The sequence below is a fragment of the Leptopilina heterotoma genome, unplaced genomic scaffold (genome assembly GCF_015476425.1).
Source record: "Leptopilina heterotoma isolate Lh14 unplaced genomic scaffold, ASM1547642v1 Lhet_114, whole genome shotgun sequence".
NCBI classification, from domain to species: Eukaryota; Metazoa; Arthropoda; class Insecta; order Hymenoptera; family Figitidae; genus Leptopilina; species Leptopilina heterotoma.
Window position 1 is genome coordinate 6,274,200 of NW_025110833.1, and position 20,284 is coordinate 6,294,483.

Here is a 20,284-nt window from a genome sequence, read left to right on the forward strand (position 1 = left end):
TTCTGAATTAGATTTATCATCTTTAAGCTCCTCTTCATTGAATTTTATTTTTTAAAATTTGTTTTCTTTTTCAGTGTGTAATTTTGTTTTAACGTTTAGAAAAAAAATACTTTTCTTTTTCTGAATCTCTTGAACATTCCAGATTCTCGTAATATATTAGTTTTTATTGTAGATACTTCGATTGAATTTGTTGATAATTGTTACGTTTTATGTAGTTATTAAAAAAAAAACAGATTTTCTGGCACTGTTGAATAATTTTTGTTATCTAAATCTTGTAAATCCTGATGTGATCTGAAAAATACTAGTAATATTATACTAATTAACCTATTATATAGAAAGGAAAGAATAACAATAGGGTGACACTGAATCTACAAAATTGTAATATAGAAAAATGTGATGCTGAAGCATAAGATAAAATTTAGTTTAACAGTTAATTAATAATTTTTAAATTTAAATAATTAGTAAATTAGTTTTCGAATTAACTAATTACGATAATTATGCAATTAATATTAATTAATTAATGATGAAATTAATTATACAATTAGTTATCCAATTAATTAATTATCAAATTTGTTATGACATTAACTATTAAATTTATTATTGAAGTAATTAATTGTGAAATTAATAATTGAAGTAATTAATTGTGAAATTAATAATTGAAGTAATTAATTATGTAATTAATAATTGAATTAATTAATTATGAAATTAACAATTGAATTAATTAATTTTGAAATTAGTTATAAAATTAATTATCGAATTAATTATTTATAAAATTAATTATGAAATTAATTATTATGAATTTAATGAATTATTAATTAAATGAATGTTTTTTTTAATTAATTTACTCCAGTGATGTTGTTTTACTGTGTATGGATTTTATTTACATGAAGCACAATAATATTTACAAACAAATCGGCAAATGTTATTTTACGAAAAATGGAAACTTTTTTTGTATATATAGTATTTTTAAAATAAGTATTTGATAAAATAGGTACAGGAGAACAAATTACGCTTACAGAAAAACAGAAATGCTACACAATATTATACCATCCTGAAACGATAAAATTATTTTGAAAAAAATTTCTTAGTTTTGTCCTTTCGTGAAATTTAAAAATTAAAATATTAAAAAAATAATAAAATACAGACAAGAATATTGCAAAGCACAGAAAAATAGATTTGACTCCACACACGGTGTTTTTTTTTCTAAATGAGAGGGGAGGGTTTGAAAATCAAGTGTGGTTTATAAAAAAAAAATTTGTCTTTAAATAGGTACTACTCCCCTCCCAGTATGCACGGGCCTGATATAAAAATAAAATAAAAATTTTGTTATCAAAGTCTTATTTAAATCTATTAAAATACTTTTTTTTTGGAAAACTTTCAATAATAAAAAATACAAAAACCAATAAAAATAATTTTTGTGGGTAATTTTCAATAAAAAAAAATATAAAAAAAAACAAAAAATTTGTATTTTTAAGAAATACAATAATTGCCACATTTTCAAAACAATCAAAATTCAAGCACCTTTTTGATATAGATATAGATTTTGTAAAACATTGTTGCCTTTCATTATACAGGAGACTGGAGTATTTAATAATAATAAAAAAAAAATATTACGATGTTAATTTATTCTTAAAATATTATGTTTTTTTTTCTTATTAAAGAAAAGAACAATTTTTTCAATTATACGGTTTTCTAAATAGATAACTATATATTTTTAATAAGGACATTTGTATAACTATTATCAAAAATCCAAATTGGGATGTGTAATTTTTTATAAAATTTTCTCTTATATAATTATACATTAATTATATTGATTATTGTATTCTCTCATTTTTTCCTCGATATTATATTATAATGTTACACATTTTTCATTGAATTCGATAAAAAAAAAATTGTCATTATTTATAAATATATAGAATATTTTTAACTTATTCTCTTTAAAATTGAATTAATAAACGTCGTTTTGTAGGTATATAAATATTTCATATTAAGAATATTCTGTATTTTACTTTTTCGAAATGTCAAAAATTTATGTATTTTTTTATTTTAAATAATTGTTCTGTAATACTGTATTAAACGAAAATTGATTAGAGAATATTGTAAAAGATAAATTTATGTTCTGAAAATTAATTTATTAACTAGAAATTTTGTCATATTAGGTTTTATGTTCTACAAAAAAAGACAATGAATAAAAATTTGTATCAATAGGATTGGTGCATGTTATTTGTTGTATTATGAATATTATGATAATAATGTTAATGAGTCTAATAAAAAATAATAATAATAATAATAATAATAATAATAATAATAATAATAATAATAATAATAAAATAATAATATTTATTAACTTAATAAAAATAAGGATAATAAAAAAATAATGATAATAACAATAATAATTATAGTAATAAAATATGTTTCTTCTTTGAATATTTAATATTCCATTAAAATATTTAGAAAATGGTGTCAAAAATATTTTCATTTTTATTTTTAAGAAAATATCAAAAACAAATGTTTTAATTATTTTTTTTAATTATTAATTAAATAATAAAAAATATTCCTGGAATATTTCTTAGTTTTATTTCCTAGATTTTAATGGAATATTTTTAATAGAAATTTCTTTTTGAACACATTTTTTTTTAAATAATTTTTTTTTAGAAAAATATTAGGAATGTAGGTAGTAATTTAAAAACATTCAAGGAATATTAATAAAATATTTTAATGAAATATGTTTCAGATGTAAAATATTAAAATATTCCTGCAATAATTTTGTAGTTGTATTTTCCTTTTTGAATTAAATATTTATTTCAATAAATAAAAAAAAATTTAGGGGAATGTATATATAATGAGTGACAAATTTCACGTACAACTTGAATATTTAAATTTTATATATTATTAAAAAATAAGTTATACAAAAAATATCGATAACATTTTATTTATTAAATTTTTTAATTTATTTTAAAAAATTTAATTTAAAAAAGATTTTTATTTAAATATATATTTTAACTATATTTGAATAAAAAAAAATGATTTAAAAAAAAAGTTTCACTACAAAATAATTTTAATATAATTTATTAATTAAGTATAGAGTAATAAAAAAAACAAGTTTGGTAAAATTCCAGTCTTCATTTTTTTTTATAAACCGGAAATTACTGATTTGTAATTTCACATTATATAAAGAGGACGGAAGTAAAATTCTTTTTTTCTCAATAACCTGGTGATGTTGTAGGACTCGATGGACTTGGACTAGGACTTCTTCTCGGCACTTTTGGCACTCCCACTTTAATGGCAAAATTTTGTAAACTTTTTGGAAATATTTTTGTTATTATTGTGTGCTGTGGTCCGAACATTGCGTCGCACATTACTCCCAATCTTACTCCATTGCCATGCCTGTGGAGTGTCATCGACATACCTGTGAAATTTTTCCATTTTATTTTCTTATTTTTTTTATTATTATTTTTCAATTTTTACTGTTTATCAGTTTTTGTTATTATTTCCGTATCTAATTTTTTCTTCACTTTGTCTATCATTTATTATTATTATTATTATTACTTTTTTTGTAGTCGGATGTTACATATTCTATTAATATTCCAATGAAATATTTTATTAATATTCCAACGAAATATTTCATTAATATTCCAATGAAATATTTTATTAATATTCCAACGAAATATTCTACCATAGTATTTTAATAAAATGTTTTTTTTAATATTATAATATTTTTTTGCAATATTCCATAGTGATTTTTTTACTATTTAAAAATTCTTTTGTAATATTGCAAAGGAATAAACTTACGTTTATTTTTAAATTGAATATATTTAATATGCATATGTTTTTGATTTATTTTAAACAATTTAGATTTAAATTGGACTTACTGCAATTTCCTTGAGGTGGTCGCCAATAAACTGCGGTACGAATATTGTCAATTGGCAAATCTCCATCCACGTGTGTCAGAGAAACTGAGTATCTTCTCGTCAGATGATTAAGTAAAATTTTCAGAAATATTGAGGGCAAACAAGACGTAATTAATCCAGAGGATGTCTCAGCTTTTGTTATGGCGTAAATTGCCTTTTGTTTTGATCTTGCATCTTGGATATTCCTCTGAATAATCTGAATTAACAAAATAAATATAAATTCAAATTAAAAAAAAAAAAAAAAAAAAAAAAAAAAAAAAAAAAATTGTTGAGGAGAATTAAAAAAATAAAAAGTAAAGAAATAAATCATTAAATTAATTAAATAAATTAATGTTCGTTTTCAATTTTCATCACACCTGTAAAATTTCAATGAGATCATCCTCAAATAGATGGGTTCTCGTTGGAAGGCCCAAGCACAAAAGCCCTCTGGTTTTGTGATTTTTCACAAAAAGATCCCTCTGACTGACAAATTCTGCTGTTGCCAATATCTCCTCTGGTATTTGATGTAGTGATTGTCGAAAATACTCCTTCAACGAATCGACAATTGCCACTAAAAGTATTTCCGTTTCTGTCGCGCCAGTAACACTGGAAATTTTTTGCAGTATTTCTGTATTCACTTCGTCCGACCAGGCAACGACTTTTCTGCCACATGGCGAAATTTTTTGCAAAAGATTTATTTCAGTGTGCTTTAAAAATAGCTCGTCAAAAATTGACCTCGGCGCTCCTACAGCTATTGCAGTTATGGAGAAAAGTTCCAGAGTTGCCTAAAAAGATTTTTCAAAATTCATTTCTTTTTTTATTATACATGATTGGTACAAAAAAATTTATTTTCTTTTTCCCAGATTTTCAGACAAAATTTTTTTTTCCCTGATCCTAAAGAATATTCTGATTCACTCTAAAAATTATTAGATACTCAAAAAAATTTTTTATTACATTTACGAATATTTCTAATATTGTAAAATTATTCGATAATTTTTTATTATTTAATCAATGTTTATTAGAAAATTCTACGAGAATTCAAATATTTATTTTTTTCTTTCTTTATTTTACAATCAATTAAATAGAAAAATAAATAATTTATTGATTGATTGAATGTTTCTCAAAATTGAATTTTTAATTTTTATAAAGAATTTTATCAATAAATTTTTAAATCATTAAATTCTTTCGACGAATTTTAATAAAATTTTTAAGAATAATTAAATTTTTGCGAGGAATTTGATTAAAATTGAAATTAAAAACAATTGAAATTCTGCGATGAGTTTTATTATTTATGAAAATAATTGAATTTCTAAAAAGAATTTTGTTATTTACGAAAATAATTGAATCTCTGTTAAAAATTGTATTGTTTTTGAAAATAATGGAATTATTATAAAGAAATTTATAAAAAATTTGTAAATAATTGAATTCTTTGTAAATAATTGAATTCCTGTGATATTTTTATTATTTATGAAAATAAAAATTAATTCTACAAAATTTTTAGTTAAAAGTACATAAAAATGAAGATTTTCAAAGATTTCAATTTGAAACTTTTACAAAATTCAATTATTTCTAAAAATTGCAATTATTAGTAACTTCTTAATTTTTAAATCAATTTTTATTAGAAAATTCAAAGAAAATTCAATTATTTAAATACAAACAGATAATTCATTAAATAATTATAATGTTTCTTAAAATTAAATTATAAATTCTCAGAAAGAATTTTATCAATAAATTTTTAAATCATTAAATTCTTTTAACGAATTTTAATAAAATTTTTGAGAATAATTACATTTTTTCGAGAAATTCGATTAAAATTGAATTAAAAATAATTGAAATCCCGTGATGAATTTTATTTTTTATGAAAATAATTGAATTCCTAAAAAGAATATTATTATTTACGAAAATAATTGAATCTCTGTTAAATATTGTATAGTTTTTGAAAATAATGGAATTATTATAAAGAAATTTATAAAAAATTTGTAAATAATTGAATTCTTTGTAAATAATTGAATTCCTGTGATATTTTTATTATTTATGAAAATAAAAATTAATTCTACAGAATTGTTAGTTAAAAGTACATAAAAATGAAGATTTTCAAAGATTTCAATTTGAAACTTTTTCAAAATTCAATTATATCTAAAAATTGCTATTATTAGTAACTTCTTAATTTTTAAATCAATTTTTATTAGAAAATTCAAAGAAAATTTAATTATTTAAATACAAACAGATAATTCATTAAATAATTATAATGTTTCTTAAAATTAAATTATAAATTCTCAGAAAGAATTTTATCAATAAATTTTTAAATCATTAAATTCTTTTAACGAATTTCAATAAAATTTTTGAGAATAATTACATTTTTTCGAGAAATTCGATTAAAATTGAATTAAAAATAATTGAAATCCCGTGATGAATTTTATTTTTTATGAAAATAATTGAATTCCTAAAAAGAATATTATTATTTACGAAAATAATTGAATCTCTGTTAAATATTGTATAGTTTTTGAAAATAATGGAATTATTATAAAGAAATTTATAAAAAATTTGTAAATAATTGAATTCTTTGTAAATAATTGAATTCCTGTGATATTTTTATTATTTATGAAAATAAAAATTAATTCTACAGAATTGTTAGTTAAAAGTACATAAAAATGAAGATTTTCAAAGATTTCAATTTGAAACTTTTTCAAAATTCAATTATATCTAAAAATTGCTATTATTAGTAACTTCTTAATTTTTAAATCAATTTTTATTAGAAAATTCAAAGAAAATTTAATTATTTAAATACAAACAGATAATTCATTAAATAATTATAATGTTTCTTAAAATTAAATTATAAATTCTCAGAAAGAATTTTATCAATAAATTTTTAAATCATTAAATTCTTTTAACGAATTTCAATAAAATTTTTGAGAATAATTACATTTTTTCGAGAAATTCGATTAAAATTGAATTAAAAATAATTGAAATCCCGTGATGAATTTTATTTTTTATGAAAATAATTGAATTCCTAAAAAGAATATTATTATTTACGAAAATAATTGAATCTCTGTTAAATATTGTATAGTTTTTGAAAATAATGGAATTATTATAAAGAAATTTATAAAAAATTTGTAAATAATTGAATTCTTTGTAAATAATTGAATTCCTGTGATATTTTTATTATTTATGAAAATAAAAATTAATTCTACAGAATTGTTAATTAAAATTATATAAAAAATTAAGATTTTCAAAGATTTCAATTTGAAACTTTTACAAAATTCAATTATTTCTAAAAATTCCAATTATTAGTAACTTCTTCAAAATTCAATTATTATCTAAAACTTTAACTGAAATTAATTTTTAATTCAATTTTTATTAAAAAATTTAAAGAAAATTCAATTATTTAAATATAAAGATAGATAATTTATTGAATAATTAAATGTTTCTTAAAATTGAATTCTTATACATAATTTTATCAAAAAATTTTTAAATAATTGAATTCTTTCCACGAATTTTAATAAAATTTTTAAGAATAATTACATTTTTCGAGGAATTTGATTAAAATAGTTTGAAAATCATTGAATTGAAGAAAATGTTTGAAAATAATTGAAATTTTGCCATGAAATTTTCTTAAATTTTTTGAAAATAATTGAATTTCTGAAAAGAATTTTATTAGGTATTTATAAAGATAATTGAAATTTTGCTATGTAATTTATAAAATTTTTTGAAAATAATTGAATTTCGGAGAAGAATTTGATTATTTAAAAAAAATATAATTGAAATTTTGAAGGAAATTTTTTTTAAACTTTTGAATATAATTGAATTTTTGCCGACATTTGTAACTTAACTTCGAAATGCAAATTCTTTTAGTATTTTCAACTAAAATTCTTCTATAAATCCATTATTTTTAATAATTAATTAGATACGTATTAAAAAATTAAACTAATTTCAGAAGAATTTGAAATATTCCAATTTTTCAAAAATCTGAGTTCTTTAAAATTTCTAATTAAATTCATTCAAAATTGAAGTTTTATAAAATTTCAAATTAATACCTTTTGAAGTTCAACTATTTATGAATGAAGTTATTTAATTAGAAATTATTGTCAGAAATAGAAAAAATTGAAGGTTTCGTGGTAATTTCATAGTTTATGAGACAAAAAAAAAAAAAAAAAAAACTCGAAAATTCAGAATTTTCTTATGAATTCTAAAAATTTAATTTTTTCTAGTACTTTTGATAAAAATTTCTGACTTTTTCCTGACTTCCCTAACCTGTGGAAATCCTGTTATAATTAAAAATAATAATTTAATTTATTATTATTCAATTATTTCTACAATTACATTATATTATTTATTTTATTATTCATTAATTTACTATTTAATTTATTATAATTATTATAATTATTATTATAATTATAATAATAATAATAATTATTATTATTATTATTATTATTATTATTATTATTATTATTATTTTTATTATTGTTGTTGTTGTTGTTGTTAATAATAAAATGTTAAATAAAATAATAATAATTTACTTTAATTATTTAACTTTGTTGAATTATTTATTTAATTTTTGTATTTTTTAATTTTACAGAAATATAGTTTACCTGGAAAATTAGTGGCAGGTAGGAAAAAAGTATCGAAGAAAGTGTGTCGGGATAGTAATGTTTGTCTGATGATTTAAACGCTTTTAATTCGCGAATAAATAAAATTGGTATTTTTAACGTCAAGCTCACAGCCAAATACCAAATCCAGGAGATAATGAAGCGAGAGAATTCAAATGGATTTAAAGATGCTGAGAAGGATTTTAAAATAATTTTAGACGTAAAATTTCGTGTCTGCGCTTCTTTCCGAAGAATCTGAAGAATTTCCTTGACACGAAGTCCTTCAACTTTCTTATACTTCCTGTAAAATTTAAGGAATTTAAATTTTTAATTTAATTTTAATTTTAATGTTTAAATTTTACAACTTATTGTAAATATTATAAAATATTTTCAATTAAATTAAAAAAAATTTTTTTTTAACATTTATTGAAATATAGGTCAAATTTTATTAATAAACAATGAATAAATAGTGAATAGTTTGCCGCAAGATTACGTACTATCTGAGTATTGAATTAATTAATATTATTTCATTATTAATTTAATAATTACTATGACTGTCTAAATAAGTAATAATTATATAAATAAATAATAATTATATTAATAATAAATAATAACTTTAATACTTAATTAATAATAAATAATTTAATTAATTAAATTTAATTGAATAAAAAAAAAATTTTAATTTAAATTAAATTAATTAATTAATTAATTAATTAAATTTAAATTTAAAATTTTTAAAATTTAATTTAATTTTTTTAATTTTCAAAATAATGATTGTACCTTGTGAGTTCTTTCATTGTCGATACCATAATAATGATTCCAATTTTGCCACACAGAAAGAGACTAATTGGCTTTTTGAATATTTCCGGTCTCTCAACTGGATCATTATTACATAAGAATTCATTCCAGGTGTTGCTGAAGCTTTCGGCGAGCTTTTCGTGAAGTCGAGGTAGTGCCGATGGTTCCGAATAAAGATTCGTGAATGGGGAATTTGTCTTTTGACATGGCCAATTCTCCGGGGAAACTTTCAATGGCAAAAAGTCGGCCAATGTAAAATTATCTTGTTGTAAAAGAAGATGATGTACACGTACGAGGCAAAAGTTACTCTCCTCACCTCTCACGAAACAATTAATTACATGCACTTGCCATGGCGAATGATTTGAGGGCAAGAATTTTGCAGTTACATCACTCACGTAATCCTGAAAGTGGATTTTCTTTAATTAGCTTTAATTTATCAATTATTCAATTTATTTATAGGTATTTAATATATTTTATTTATTCTTTATTTTACTCATTATAATTATTTTTTATTTTATTCATTTTAATTATTTTAATTATTTTAATTATTTTTTATTTTATTCGTTGTAATTTTTTTTTATTTTATTCATTTTAATTATTTTATATTTATTTAATTTATTTATTTATTGATTTTATTTATTATTATTTTATTTATTCATTTATTTATGTTCAGCTATATTTTATTTATTTTTTACTAATTTATTCACTCTTTTTTGTTATTTATTCTTTTATTTATTTATCACTCATTTAACATATTATTTGTTTATTTAGTTTGTTTATTTACTCATCTATTTATCTGTTTGGTTGTTTACTTTTTTGTACAAAAAATGAATAATTTTTAAGTTTTTCAATTTCTTTTTTTTTATGTGCGATTAAAGCAAAAGAATAAGTGGTAGAAGAAAAATTTGAACCTGAATATTGGATTCTGTGATTGGTCGGCCTTTAAAGGAACCAGGCGAAATAGTTAAATGATTATCGACAGAAAAATCATCAAATTTTCTCCAGGCATAGAGACCCCATTTTGTGGTTAATGTCATCTTGAGAAAATTTTTCGATGACGCTAAATGAATTAAGTGACTCCTCACATTATCCGTTTGGAATCTTCCCTGGACCAGTAAAGTGTATATTCCCTATACAAATAAATTAGCATAAAATTTAATTAAATAATTAAAATTAATTTCGTTAATTTAATAATAAAATTAAAAATAATTGATGTAAAATTTAATTATAATTAAAATTAATTTAATTAGTTTATACAATTGTTCTGACAGTTGGCAGTGCCTAAAGTCATTTAAGAAGAAGAAGAAGAAGAAGAAAAAGAAGAAGTTTATAATAAAATTAAAAATTAATATAAAATCAAAGAAAACGTCAGGTAAGAAGTTTTAATTAAAATTTTAATTTTTAATTATACATTAAAAATTTAATTAATTAAATAAATTAAGAATAAAAAAATTTAATTAAATTTTAAGTTAAAAAGTAATTTTTTATCTTTATAATTGTTTTTTTTTAGTAGCAATTTATATTCTTTTTCTAATATTTGAATTATTTTTTTCAGGTGCTTGCCTGCTTTCTTCCATGCTCGAGAATACTTTTAATACTGTTCTGGTTGACAATCAAGTATTGCGGATATTTCCATTTTACGAAACGAACCCAACATCGTCTGGACCAATTCACGACTGGAAGAGACAAACTGGTTCACGTTATTTAAAGAAACTGTAAAGTTAGTGACACTCGACAATAAAAATAATTTGACAATTTTAACAAAAATTTGTTATGAATCAAATAAATTATGATCATTATATAATTTTCTATCTCCTGAATTAAATTTTTTTTTTTTACTGAAAATAAAAATTGCTTACAGTCGAAAATTTTAATTTTCAGTTCATTTCTAAATAAATTGTTTTGATTTATATGTTATCGTTATCAAAAACACAATTAATATAAATGCCAATCAGTTACTATTTAGTGATTCATCAATATCATTGGCATAGATATTAAATTCTGAATGTTTAATTAATTTTAAGAATTTTATTCTCAATTATTATTTGCTGTCATTGTTTGCGCTCTTTGGCAATGATGAATGAAGACATTTAAGCCTTAATGACTCATTCTTTGCTTTTTCAATAAAATTCGTATTTAATTTCGAATTTTTAATTATGAAGGCATTTACAAATTAATCGGTTTCTTCATTTATTTATTAATCTAATTAATTAAAGATAATTAATTAAAGTTAATTAGAACTGATTAATTACAAATTATATTTATTAGAACTAATTAATTAGACAATTTTATTCAATTTAAACTTACAAAAAATCCAATTTTAATTATTAAGCAATTAGTTTTTTCAGTTAATAAAAAAAATTTTTCGAAAATCTAGTTTCTATCTTCATGGTTAATATTTTATAATAATTAATTTTATTATTAATATTAATTTAACGTAATAAATAATAATAATGTTCTATATATATAATAATTAGTAAATAATTAGTAAATTTTATTAATTGAATTAATAAATCTTGAAAAAATAAATTATGCAGTGCATGAAGTAAATAATTTATTTTATCGAAATTTATTTGTTTATAAATAAATTTTGGGGGTTTTTGGAAAAAAGAATGTAAAATATTAAAGACTTTTACTTACAAAGATAACTGAGAAATATTGCCGGTATAAATAGAATAAATATAACAATCAATCCAATATCGAGCAGGTAAGAAACACCGAACATGCCTAAAATAAAATTCAAAGGTCAGATTGACCACATCAATAATAATTATGTTTCTTATAATTATCTGTTGATAAAACTTATTTAAAAATGCTTGATAATGATTCAAAAATTTCATAATCAATTTAAATTTCAAAATAAATGCACACAGTATATCTATTATCGTTACGTATTATTTATAATTTTAAACATAGAAAAAAAATACCACGACGAATAATGTAAATATAGAAAAATTATTTTTAAAAAATTATTTTAAAAATTATTTAAAAAAACATATTAACGAAAAATATTATTACAAATTATTATTAATAACTCGGAATACAAAAATAGAAATACAACACGAACAATTAATTTTTCTTTTTTAAAAAATAAAATTTCATAAATTATGAAGAAGGGGATTATAAATATCGGCAAACCTGGAATTAATTTTCTTTCTTTATATACAAGTTAGGTTTTTTTTAAATTGGCGCGAACAAAAGTTGAGAGACTGAGAAAGAGATTAAAGAGTTTAAAAAAAAGACACGTAAGAAGAACAAAATGACTTTTATAACACGTCGCGAAATTATTCAGGATGCAACTGCTTTAACTTGAGAAATTACATTAACGCATTGAAAATGACCCACGACCCCTTAACAACGCATATCGGCTTTTCTGATATTGATAAGGTTATAACTTTATACAGTGCCGTATACATTTATATTTATTAATAAATAAACAATTAAGCAATTAAGATTATTGGCAATATTTTAATGGAAATTGCGATTTTAATTTTAAAGTTGCATAATACGTAAATAATAATTAAACAAGTTATTATAATTATTAATGTTAATACATTATTATTAATAAAATTAATAATTTCATTAATAATTTAAAAATATTAATAAATAACGCATAATTATTGTGAATACAAATAATGCGATCATTAATTTACAAAAAATTTGTAATAGCATATTATTGAATTGTAAAAAATGTTATCACAGTAGCACGAAATATTCCATTCACATTCCTGAAATTTTTGGGAATATTCCATTGGAATATTAATAATATTCCCCCAAAACATTCCATTGAAAAATTGAGAATATTTCACCGAAACATTTAGAATAATCCTCCGAAATATTTCAATGAAACATTGAGAATAATCTTCTGGAATATTCTATTGGAACATTTGGAATATGCCAGTGAAACATTGGGAAAATATCTCTGGAATATTCCATTGGAAAATTGAGAATATTTTCCTTTTGGACATTAAGAATATTCTTTTGGAATATTCCATTCAAATTTTAGAAATATTCTTTTGGAATATTCCATCCAAATTTTAGGAATATTCTTTTGGAATATTCCATTTGGACATTAAGAATATTCTTTTGAAATATTCCATCCAAATTTTATGAATATTGGTGTGGAATATTCCATTCAAATTTTGGGAATATTAAAATCTCAAACCTTCGGAATAATCTTTGGAATAATGTAGGAATATTCCATCAGAGTATTGTGGGAATATATCATCGGAATTTCTTGGAAAATATTTTTTCATTATTATCAGTATTATTGCAAAAATTATTCTTTTCGCTTTTTGAAACCATTTAAATAAATAATCCATTTATTTAGAATTGAAAAAAATGTAAATTTAAAAAGTAATATTCCATTGGAATATTTCTATATTGCAAAACAAATTTTCCTATTTATAATTACAATATTCAAAAAAAAAATGGTCGGGAATTATTCCAAGGAATAGTTCAAATGTCGCTTGGGAATTTTAATATTCATTAAATGTGAAAGGAATATTTTTCCGAAATTTTTCTAATGTTTAAATGAAATATTGCAGAAATATGAATGAAACATTCCGTGATACTAGTGATATTACAGTAACATTTTTCTGGAATGTTAATGAAATATTTTTCTAGAAAACTTATTTAAGTATTATTTAAAAAAATTTTAATTCTTCTAGAATATTAAAATATTTTTCTGGAATATTGTGAAAATATAAAAATATTCGCGTTTAAAATTCTTTAAAGAAATATTTACCTAAAATATTCACAAAATATTCTCATAGAATATTATCAAAAATATTCTTTCGGAATATTCTAAAAAAATTTACCTGAAATATTAACAAAATATGCTTCTAGAAAATTATCAAAGTACACCTTTGTAAATTTTAAAATATTCTCTTGGAATATTAACAAAATATTCCAAGAGTATTCGAAATATTCTTCTGCAATATTAGCAAAATACTTATTAAGAATATTATATTATCAAAGTACATATATAAAAATATACTTATAAAAATTAAAAATATTTTCTTGAAATATTATCAAAATATTCCTCTGGAATATTGTTAAAATATTCTTTTGGAATATTATAAAAATATTCTTTTGAAATTTAAAAATATTCTCTCGGAATATTAACAAAATATTATCAAATGTTTCACTAGAACATTTCTTGAATTTGAAGGGAATAAATAAATAAAATAGGGAAGGAATATTCCAAAAAAATATTTTCAATATTCCACTGTAATATTTCAGGAACGTGAATGGAATAGAAAATAAAATAGGGATGGAATATTCCGAAAAAATATTCTTACTGTTCCTCTGGAATATTCCAGAAATGTGAATGGAATAAATAAATAAAATAAAAATTGAATATTCCAAAGAAATATTTCCAATTTTTCACTGGAACATTCGAACAATGTGAATGGAATAAAAAATAAAATAAGGACGAAATATTCCGAGAAAATATTCTCAATGTTCCTCTGGAATATTCCAGAAATGTGAATGGAATAAAGAAATAAAATAAAAATGGAATATTCCAAAGAAATATTCCCCAATTTTCCACTGGAATATTCCAGGAATGTGAAATATAAAAATTATAAAAAAAATTCTTAATTATAAAAAAAAATGTAATATTTTTTTCGTGTTGCACATTTAAAATTGCTCAAGTTTTGGATTATTATAGAAATGAAAAAGATTAATGGTACAATTAAAAGCGTAATATTTGACTTATTGTTAAATTTTGATAGTGACATTACTGATTATTTGTTTTGTTTCTAAAAGTAAACACGAAACTTTATTTTGTCTTCTTCTTATCCTCCTGTTGTATCTAGACGATTAACGGTCTCATTTGGCCATCAATTTGTTAACATTATCAGGAAGTTTTTAAGTAACTTGTACATTTGACACATTTTCACTGATTGCGGTAACACGAAAATAAAGTTTAAATTCAAATTAATTCTCGTTAATTTGTATTTCAAATTCTTTTTTTCATTTATATTTTAATTTAAAAGTTTTTAAACTATTATTTTAAATAATAATTTAAATAATCGAAATACTTTTTTAATTTTTTCCCCATATATAGCACGTAATCTTGCAGAAATTGAAAGAACTTTTAATTCAATTTAATTAATTTTGAATTAAATTTTAGTGCAATTAGATTAATTTTGAATTAAATTTTAATGCAATTTAATTAATTTTGAATTAAATTTTAATTCAATTTAATTAAATTTGAGTTAAATTTAATTTAATCTTGAATTTTTCTACACATTTAACAATTTATTAATTATTCTTAGGAGGTAAAGAATTTTTATTTTAATAAAATATTTTCCTGGAATATGAAAAAAAATTATTTATTTAATTAATTTAGTTTTAAAACAATTATTCGGCTAAATAATTTTTTTATTTTAAATTAAATTATCAATAATAATATAATTTATTATTTTTTTAACAAGGAGGAAGGATTAATAATTTAATAATTTTTTTTGGATAAAATGTTTTCCTGGAAAATTAATTTAAAATTAATTTAAATTTCCTGGAATTAATTTTAAATTCATTTTAGCTAAATATGTTTACTTTTTAAAAACAAATTTAATTAAATTGACACTTGTTACTTTTTTAGATAATGTATAAAAATTTATTTAAATATCATTTCGTATTTCATAAATTATAAAAAAAAATTCTATGGCAGTTTTTTTAATATACATCGGTATTCTTGTATAATGTTATTTATAAAATAACATTAAATTATTCTAAAAATATTATCGTTTTATTTTAAAACGTTTTGCCACAATTTTTGTATGTTTTCGGACAATATTTTTCGGCTATTTTTCCATACGGTACATTACTACCGACTTGAAGTTTTTCAGTTTTACTGAATTTATTCCAAACGTGAATTGCTTTTGAATTTTCAATTGTTTTCATTGTTGCATTAAAATCATTTGTCACAAAGTATTTTTTCCAACTTGGATAAAAAATTGGATAAAAAACGGAAGGTTGGAATACCTGGAAACCCTGACACTTGTCCTTTGTCATTTTTTGTGCCTAAAATAAATTTTTCATTTTATATATAATCTTAATTATAATTGTTTTTAATAATTTTATTGTTATAAATTTTAAATAATATTAAATAATATTAAAAATAATAAAATATATTGAAATAATATTAAATAATATTAAAAATAATAAAATATATTGAAATAATATTATTTATAACAAAACATCATTTTTTTAAAAAAATTTTTAATTGAAATATATTTTACTCACAATGGTTGCGTTGCATTGTCTTTGCAGTGTTCTAGTTATTACACCTGGACCATTGTGCCCCCAGGCCCAACCCAAAAAATTATTTTTCAAATCTATTATACAATCGTTTGCCATTTTCCTACCAAGTGGATTCATTCCAAAACCAATTACACCAGCGGCAACATCATTTGCGTCCTGGGCACCTGTAAAATTTTCCAAATCCTCCAAACATCTACAAAAGAAAATTCTTTTTGGTACATTTTTTTTTTTGAAAAATCGACATATTTTTTATATTGTATAGAAATTTATAAATAAATTAAATTGTAGTATAATACAGGACTCGAACCAGAAAACATTTTACTTAAAAATAAAAAAAAAATAATTTTTCAAAATTCTATAAAACATGAAAAAAATAAATAAAATAAAAAAAATAAATAAATAAAATATTTTTTTCATAAAATTTTTAAGAATAATTACATTTTTTGAGAAATTCAATTAAAATTGTATTAAAAATAATTGCAATTCTGCGATGAGTTTTATTATTTGTGAAAATAATTGAATTTCAAAAAAGAATTTTATTATTATTTAGCAATATTTAATGTTTGAGAAAAAAAATAATTGGATTTCTTGAAAATAATTGAGTTTCTGCAATAATTTTGTAACTTTTCGAAAATTAAATTTTTATTTCGTGTTTTTAACGACAAATTCTTCGATAAATGCATTATTTTTAATAATTTTTGAAAAAGTTTTTTGAGAATTCACAAATTCTTTTGCTTATAATTCAATTTTAGAAAATTTCAATTATTCAAAAATTCTTCAATTATAAATATTTATAGAAAAAAACTGCAAAGAATTTTAAAAAAAAATTTATTAATTAAACTTTCTCAAATAAATTAATTTCACAGAATTGTTACTTAAAAATATAATAAATTAAGATTTTCAAATATTTTAATTTGAAACCTTTTCAAAATTTAATTATTTCTAAAAATTCACGCTCTAATGCTTTTAATATTCAATTATAATATAAAATTTTAACTGAAACTATACTTTTAAATCAATTTTTATTAGAATTCAATTACATTTCACAAATAATGAAATTTTTCGCTGAAAATCAAATATTTTTAATATCTACTATTTTAATCAAATTTCTCAAAAGAATTCAATCATTTTTAAAAAAATGTAATTATTTTAAAAAATTTGTTGTAAGAATTCAATTATTATTTCTAAAATTTACACTGAAATTAATTTTTAAATCAATTTTCATTAGAAAATTCTACGAGAATTCAAATAATTTAAATACGAAAATAAAATTGAATAATTAAGCGTCTCTCAAAATTGAATTCTCATGAAAAATTTTATCAACAAAATTTCGAAATAAAATTGAATTTATTTGACGAAAAAAATTCAATTATTTTTAAAAAATGTAATAAAATTCGTTGCAAGAATTCAATTATTTTCATAAAAGTAATACAATTCTTTACTGGATTTTAATTGTTTAAAAAAAATTTAATATTATTCGTTGCAAGAATTCAATTATTTTCATAAATAATAAAATTCTTCACATGAATACAATTATTCAAAAAAATTTAATAAAATTCGTTGTGAGAATTCAATTAATTTCATAAATAATAAAATTCTTCACATGAATTTAATTATTTAATAAAATGCAACAAAATTCGTTGCAAGAATTCAATTATTTTCATAAATAATAAAATTCTTCACAATGAATTTAATTATTTAATAAAATGCAACAAAATTCTTTGCAAGAATTCAATTTTATTTTCATAAATAATAAAATTTTTCTTAGGACTTAAATTATTTTTAATACAATAAATTTTAAGTAAATTTGTTGAAAAATGTAATTATTTTCAAAAATATTATTAAAATTCTTCGAAAGAATTCAATTATCAATTATTTTTAATTTTGTTTTTTTTTGCAAAAAATTGGTAAATAATTGAATTCCTGTAGAATTTTTATTATTTTATGAAAATAAAATTTTTATTTTTGAAAATTTGTGCCATAATGTTGTTAAATTTTTAAATAATTAAATTCTTTCGACGAATTTTAATAAAATTTTCAAGAATAATTACATTTTACGAGGAATTCGATTAAAATTGTATTAAAAATAATTGAAATTCTATAATGAGTTTTGTTATTCATAAAAATAATAGAATCTCTTTAAAAAATTTTTATTATTTATGCAAATAATTTTGAATTATTGCGAAGAAATTTTTAAAAAAATTTTGTAAATAACTGAATTCCTGTGAAATTTTTATTATTTCTGAAAATAATTAAATGTTTACGTAGAATTTTATTATATTTTTTAAATAATTGAATTCTTTTGGAATTTTAAAGAAAGATTAGAAAGGTTCCATACTGGAAGCTTCCGGGAAAATCGTGTCCTGTTTTGGGAATAAAATATATAGAAAAAGACATATTTAAAAATTTGATTTACTTGATGACAACAACGTCAAGATCCATATAAATTCCTCCGTACTTCCATAAAGTGAGATACCTCATAATATCGGACATGTGATTTCTTGGCCATTTACTCGTTTTTAGAATACCAGTGGCGTACCAATTTTCCAATGGTGTATTTTTTATGTATTTATCAATATTAATTCGACGTATTTTTATATTTTTGTATAACAAGAGATGTTGAATTAATTGTTTTGCCGAGATGGAGACTTTTGAACCGCTTAAAAACAGGAGGTAGATGGTTAAATTTGGATTCATAAGGGCTGCTGATTCGACTGCACATGCTTCTCTTGGATTTAGGAGCAATTCACTGTCTCCAAAGCAGGAAGTCTCGTGAAAGAAAATACTTTTTCCCAATGTTGGTCCTTCCTTTTCTTAAAATAATTAAGTAATTTTTAATTAAAATTTTATTTTAATTAAAAAAAAATTTTTTTTAATTTTAATTTTTAATTAAAATTTTATTTTAATTAAGAAAAAATTTTTTTTAATTTTTAATTTTTAATTTTTAATTTTTAACTTTTGATAAAAATCTTCTAGGATTTTATTAAAATTATGTTCATAATAAACATAATTTTCGTCCCTCGTCTATTATTAAATAAGAAAATAAATAATCAAATATAAGTTTATTCTAAATTTTAATTAAAAAAAAAAAAAAAAAAATTTAATTAACAAAATAGTTAATAATAAAATGTACATACCATTGGAGTAATTTAATTCCATTAAACCATCAGGATCAGTTGTTTCGGTGTAGCAAGAAAAATCAGTTTCATTTATAACACGTAATTTTTTTTTAACCGTTGTCGTTGGAGGAAGAGTGACAATTCTTTTATTCACATGCAAAATTACGTTTTCATTTATCGTAATAACATTATTATTGAATGGATCAACAGATATGAAGAGAACATATAAAGTAATTATTCCACATAAAAATATTAATAATTTCTTTCTATACAACTGCATTTTTATTTTTTATTTTAAAATTAAATTAAAATATTTTAATTTAATTTAATTTAAATTTTTTTTATTAATTAATTAACAATTTTTAAATCTACAGAAAAAGTTATTTAATTTCTTTTAGTACCGACCATCATTGTAGAAGTAAAAATTAGAAAAAGAAATTTTTCAATACTATTTTCTATTAAGAAATTATCTAATTATCTAATTATTTGGGATAAAATTTGGTTAATTAAAATTTTTGCTTAAAAGTTCGAGACATAATTTTTATTTACTGTGTAATATAGTGATATTGGATGAGAAAACTAAAATTTTATTATATCAAGATGCAACAGGAAAATTTAT

The 20,284-nt window shown here is 19.9% G+C and overlaps 2 protein-coding genes across 5 annotated transcripts; both read right to left on the reverse strand.

Annotated features, from left to right (window-relative positions):
• Window positions 1-3,135: 3,135 nt before the first annotated feature.
• LOC122507249 lies at window positions 3,136-12,601 on the reverse strand. Of its 3 annotated transcripts, none has more exons than XM_043619868.1 (9): window positions 12,413-12,601; window positions 11,915-12,001; window positions 10,838-10,950; window positions 10,186-10,404; window positions 9,257-9,675; window positions 8,480-8,777; window positions 4,268-4,675; window positions 3,873-4,107; window positions 3,136-3,409 (listed from the first exon to the last, which is right to left on the reverse strand). In XM_043619868.1, the coding sequence occupies exons 2-9, from the start codon at window positions 11,997-11,999 to the stop codon at window positions 3,204-3,206; spliced, it is 1,983 nt and encodes a 660-aa protein (XP_043475803.1). In that variant the 5' UTR covers window positions 12,000-12,001; window positions 12,413-12,601; the 3' UTR covers window positions 3,136-3,203. The 3 variants fall into 3 exon arrangements, with proteins under 3 accessions (XP_043475803.1, XP_043475808.1, XP_043475810.1); XM_043619873.1 differs by having other exon boundaries at window positions 10,838-10,964; window positions 12,413-12,600; XM_043619875.1 differs by lacking the exon at window positions 12,413-12,601 and having other exon boundaries at window positions 10,838-10,987.
• A 3,349-nt stretch (window positions 12,602-15,950) lies between these two features.
• LOC122507263 (lactosylceramide 4-alpha-galactosyltransferase-like) lies at window positions 15,951-20,007 on the reverse strand. 2 transcript variants are annotated; one of them, XM_043619884.1, is made up of 4 exons: window positions 19,684-20,007; window positions 18,963-19,359; window positions 16,529-16,739; window positions 15,951-16,306 (listed from the first exon to the last, which is right to left on the reverse strand). In XM_043619884.1, the coding sequence occupies exons 1-4, from the start codon at window positions 19,943-19,945 to the stop codon at window positions 16,037-16,039; spliced, it is 1,140 nt and encodes a 379-aa protein (XP_043475819.1). In that variant the 5' UTR covers window positions 19,946-20,007; the 3' UTR covers window positions 15,951-16,036. The 2 variants fall into 2 exon arrangements, with proteins under 2 accessions (XP_043475819.1, XP_043475820.1); XM_043619885.1 differs by having other exon boundaries at window positions 15,952-16,306; window positions 18,963-19,354; window positions 19,684-19,819.
• Between the last annotated feature and the right edge of the window lie 277 nt (window positions 20,008-20,284).

What these genes read in the sequence shown, in the direction of transcription:
- LOC122507249 (XM_043619868.1), bottom strand. Translation starts at nt 11,999, where the DNA reads ATGTTCGGTGTTTCTTACCTGCTCGATATTGGATTGATTGTTATATTT. An exon ending in ACAATGAAAGAACTCACAAG is followed by an intron (nt 8,778 to 9,256) that starts GTACAATCATTA and finishes TAAATTTTACAG; the next exon opens with GAAGTATAAGAAAGTTGAAG. An exon ending in ACCTGCCACTAATTTTCCAG is followed by an intron (nt 4,676 to 8,479) that starts GTAAACTATATT and finishes AAATCTTTTTAG; the next exon opens with GCAACTCTGGAACTTTTCTC.
- LOC122507263 (XM_043619884.1), bottom strand. Translation starts at nt 19,945, where the DNA reads ATGCAGTTGTATAGAAAGAAATTATTAATATTTTTATGTGGAATAATT. An exon ending in CTTGACGTTGTTGTCATCAA is followed by an intron (nt 16,740 to 18,962) that starts GTAAATCAAATT and finishes TTTCTTTTGTAG; the next exon opens with ATGTTTGGAGGATTTGGAAA. An exon ending in GACAATGCAACGCAACCATT is followed by an intron (nt 16,307 to 16,528) that starts GTGAGTAAAATA and finishes AATTTATTTTAG; the next exon opens with GCACAAAAAATGACAAAGGA.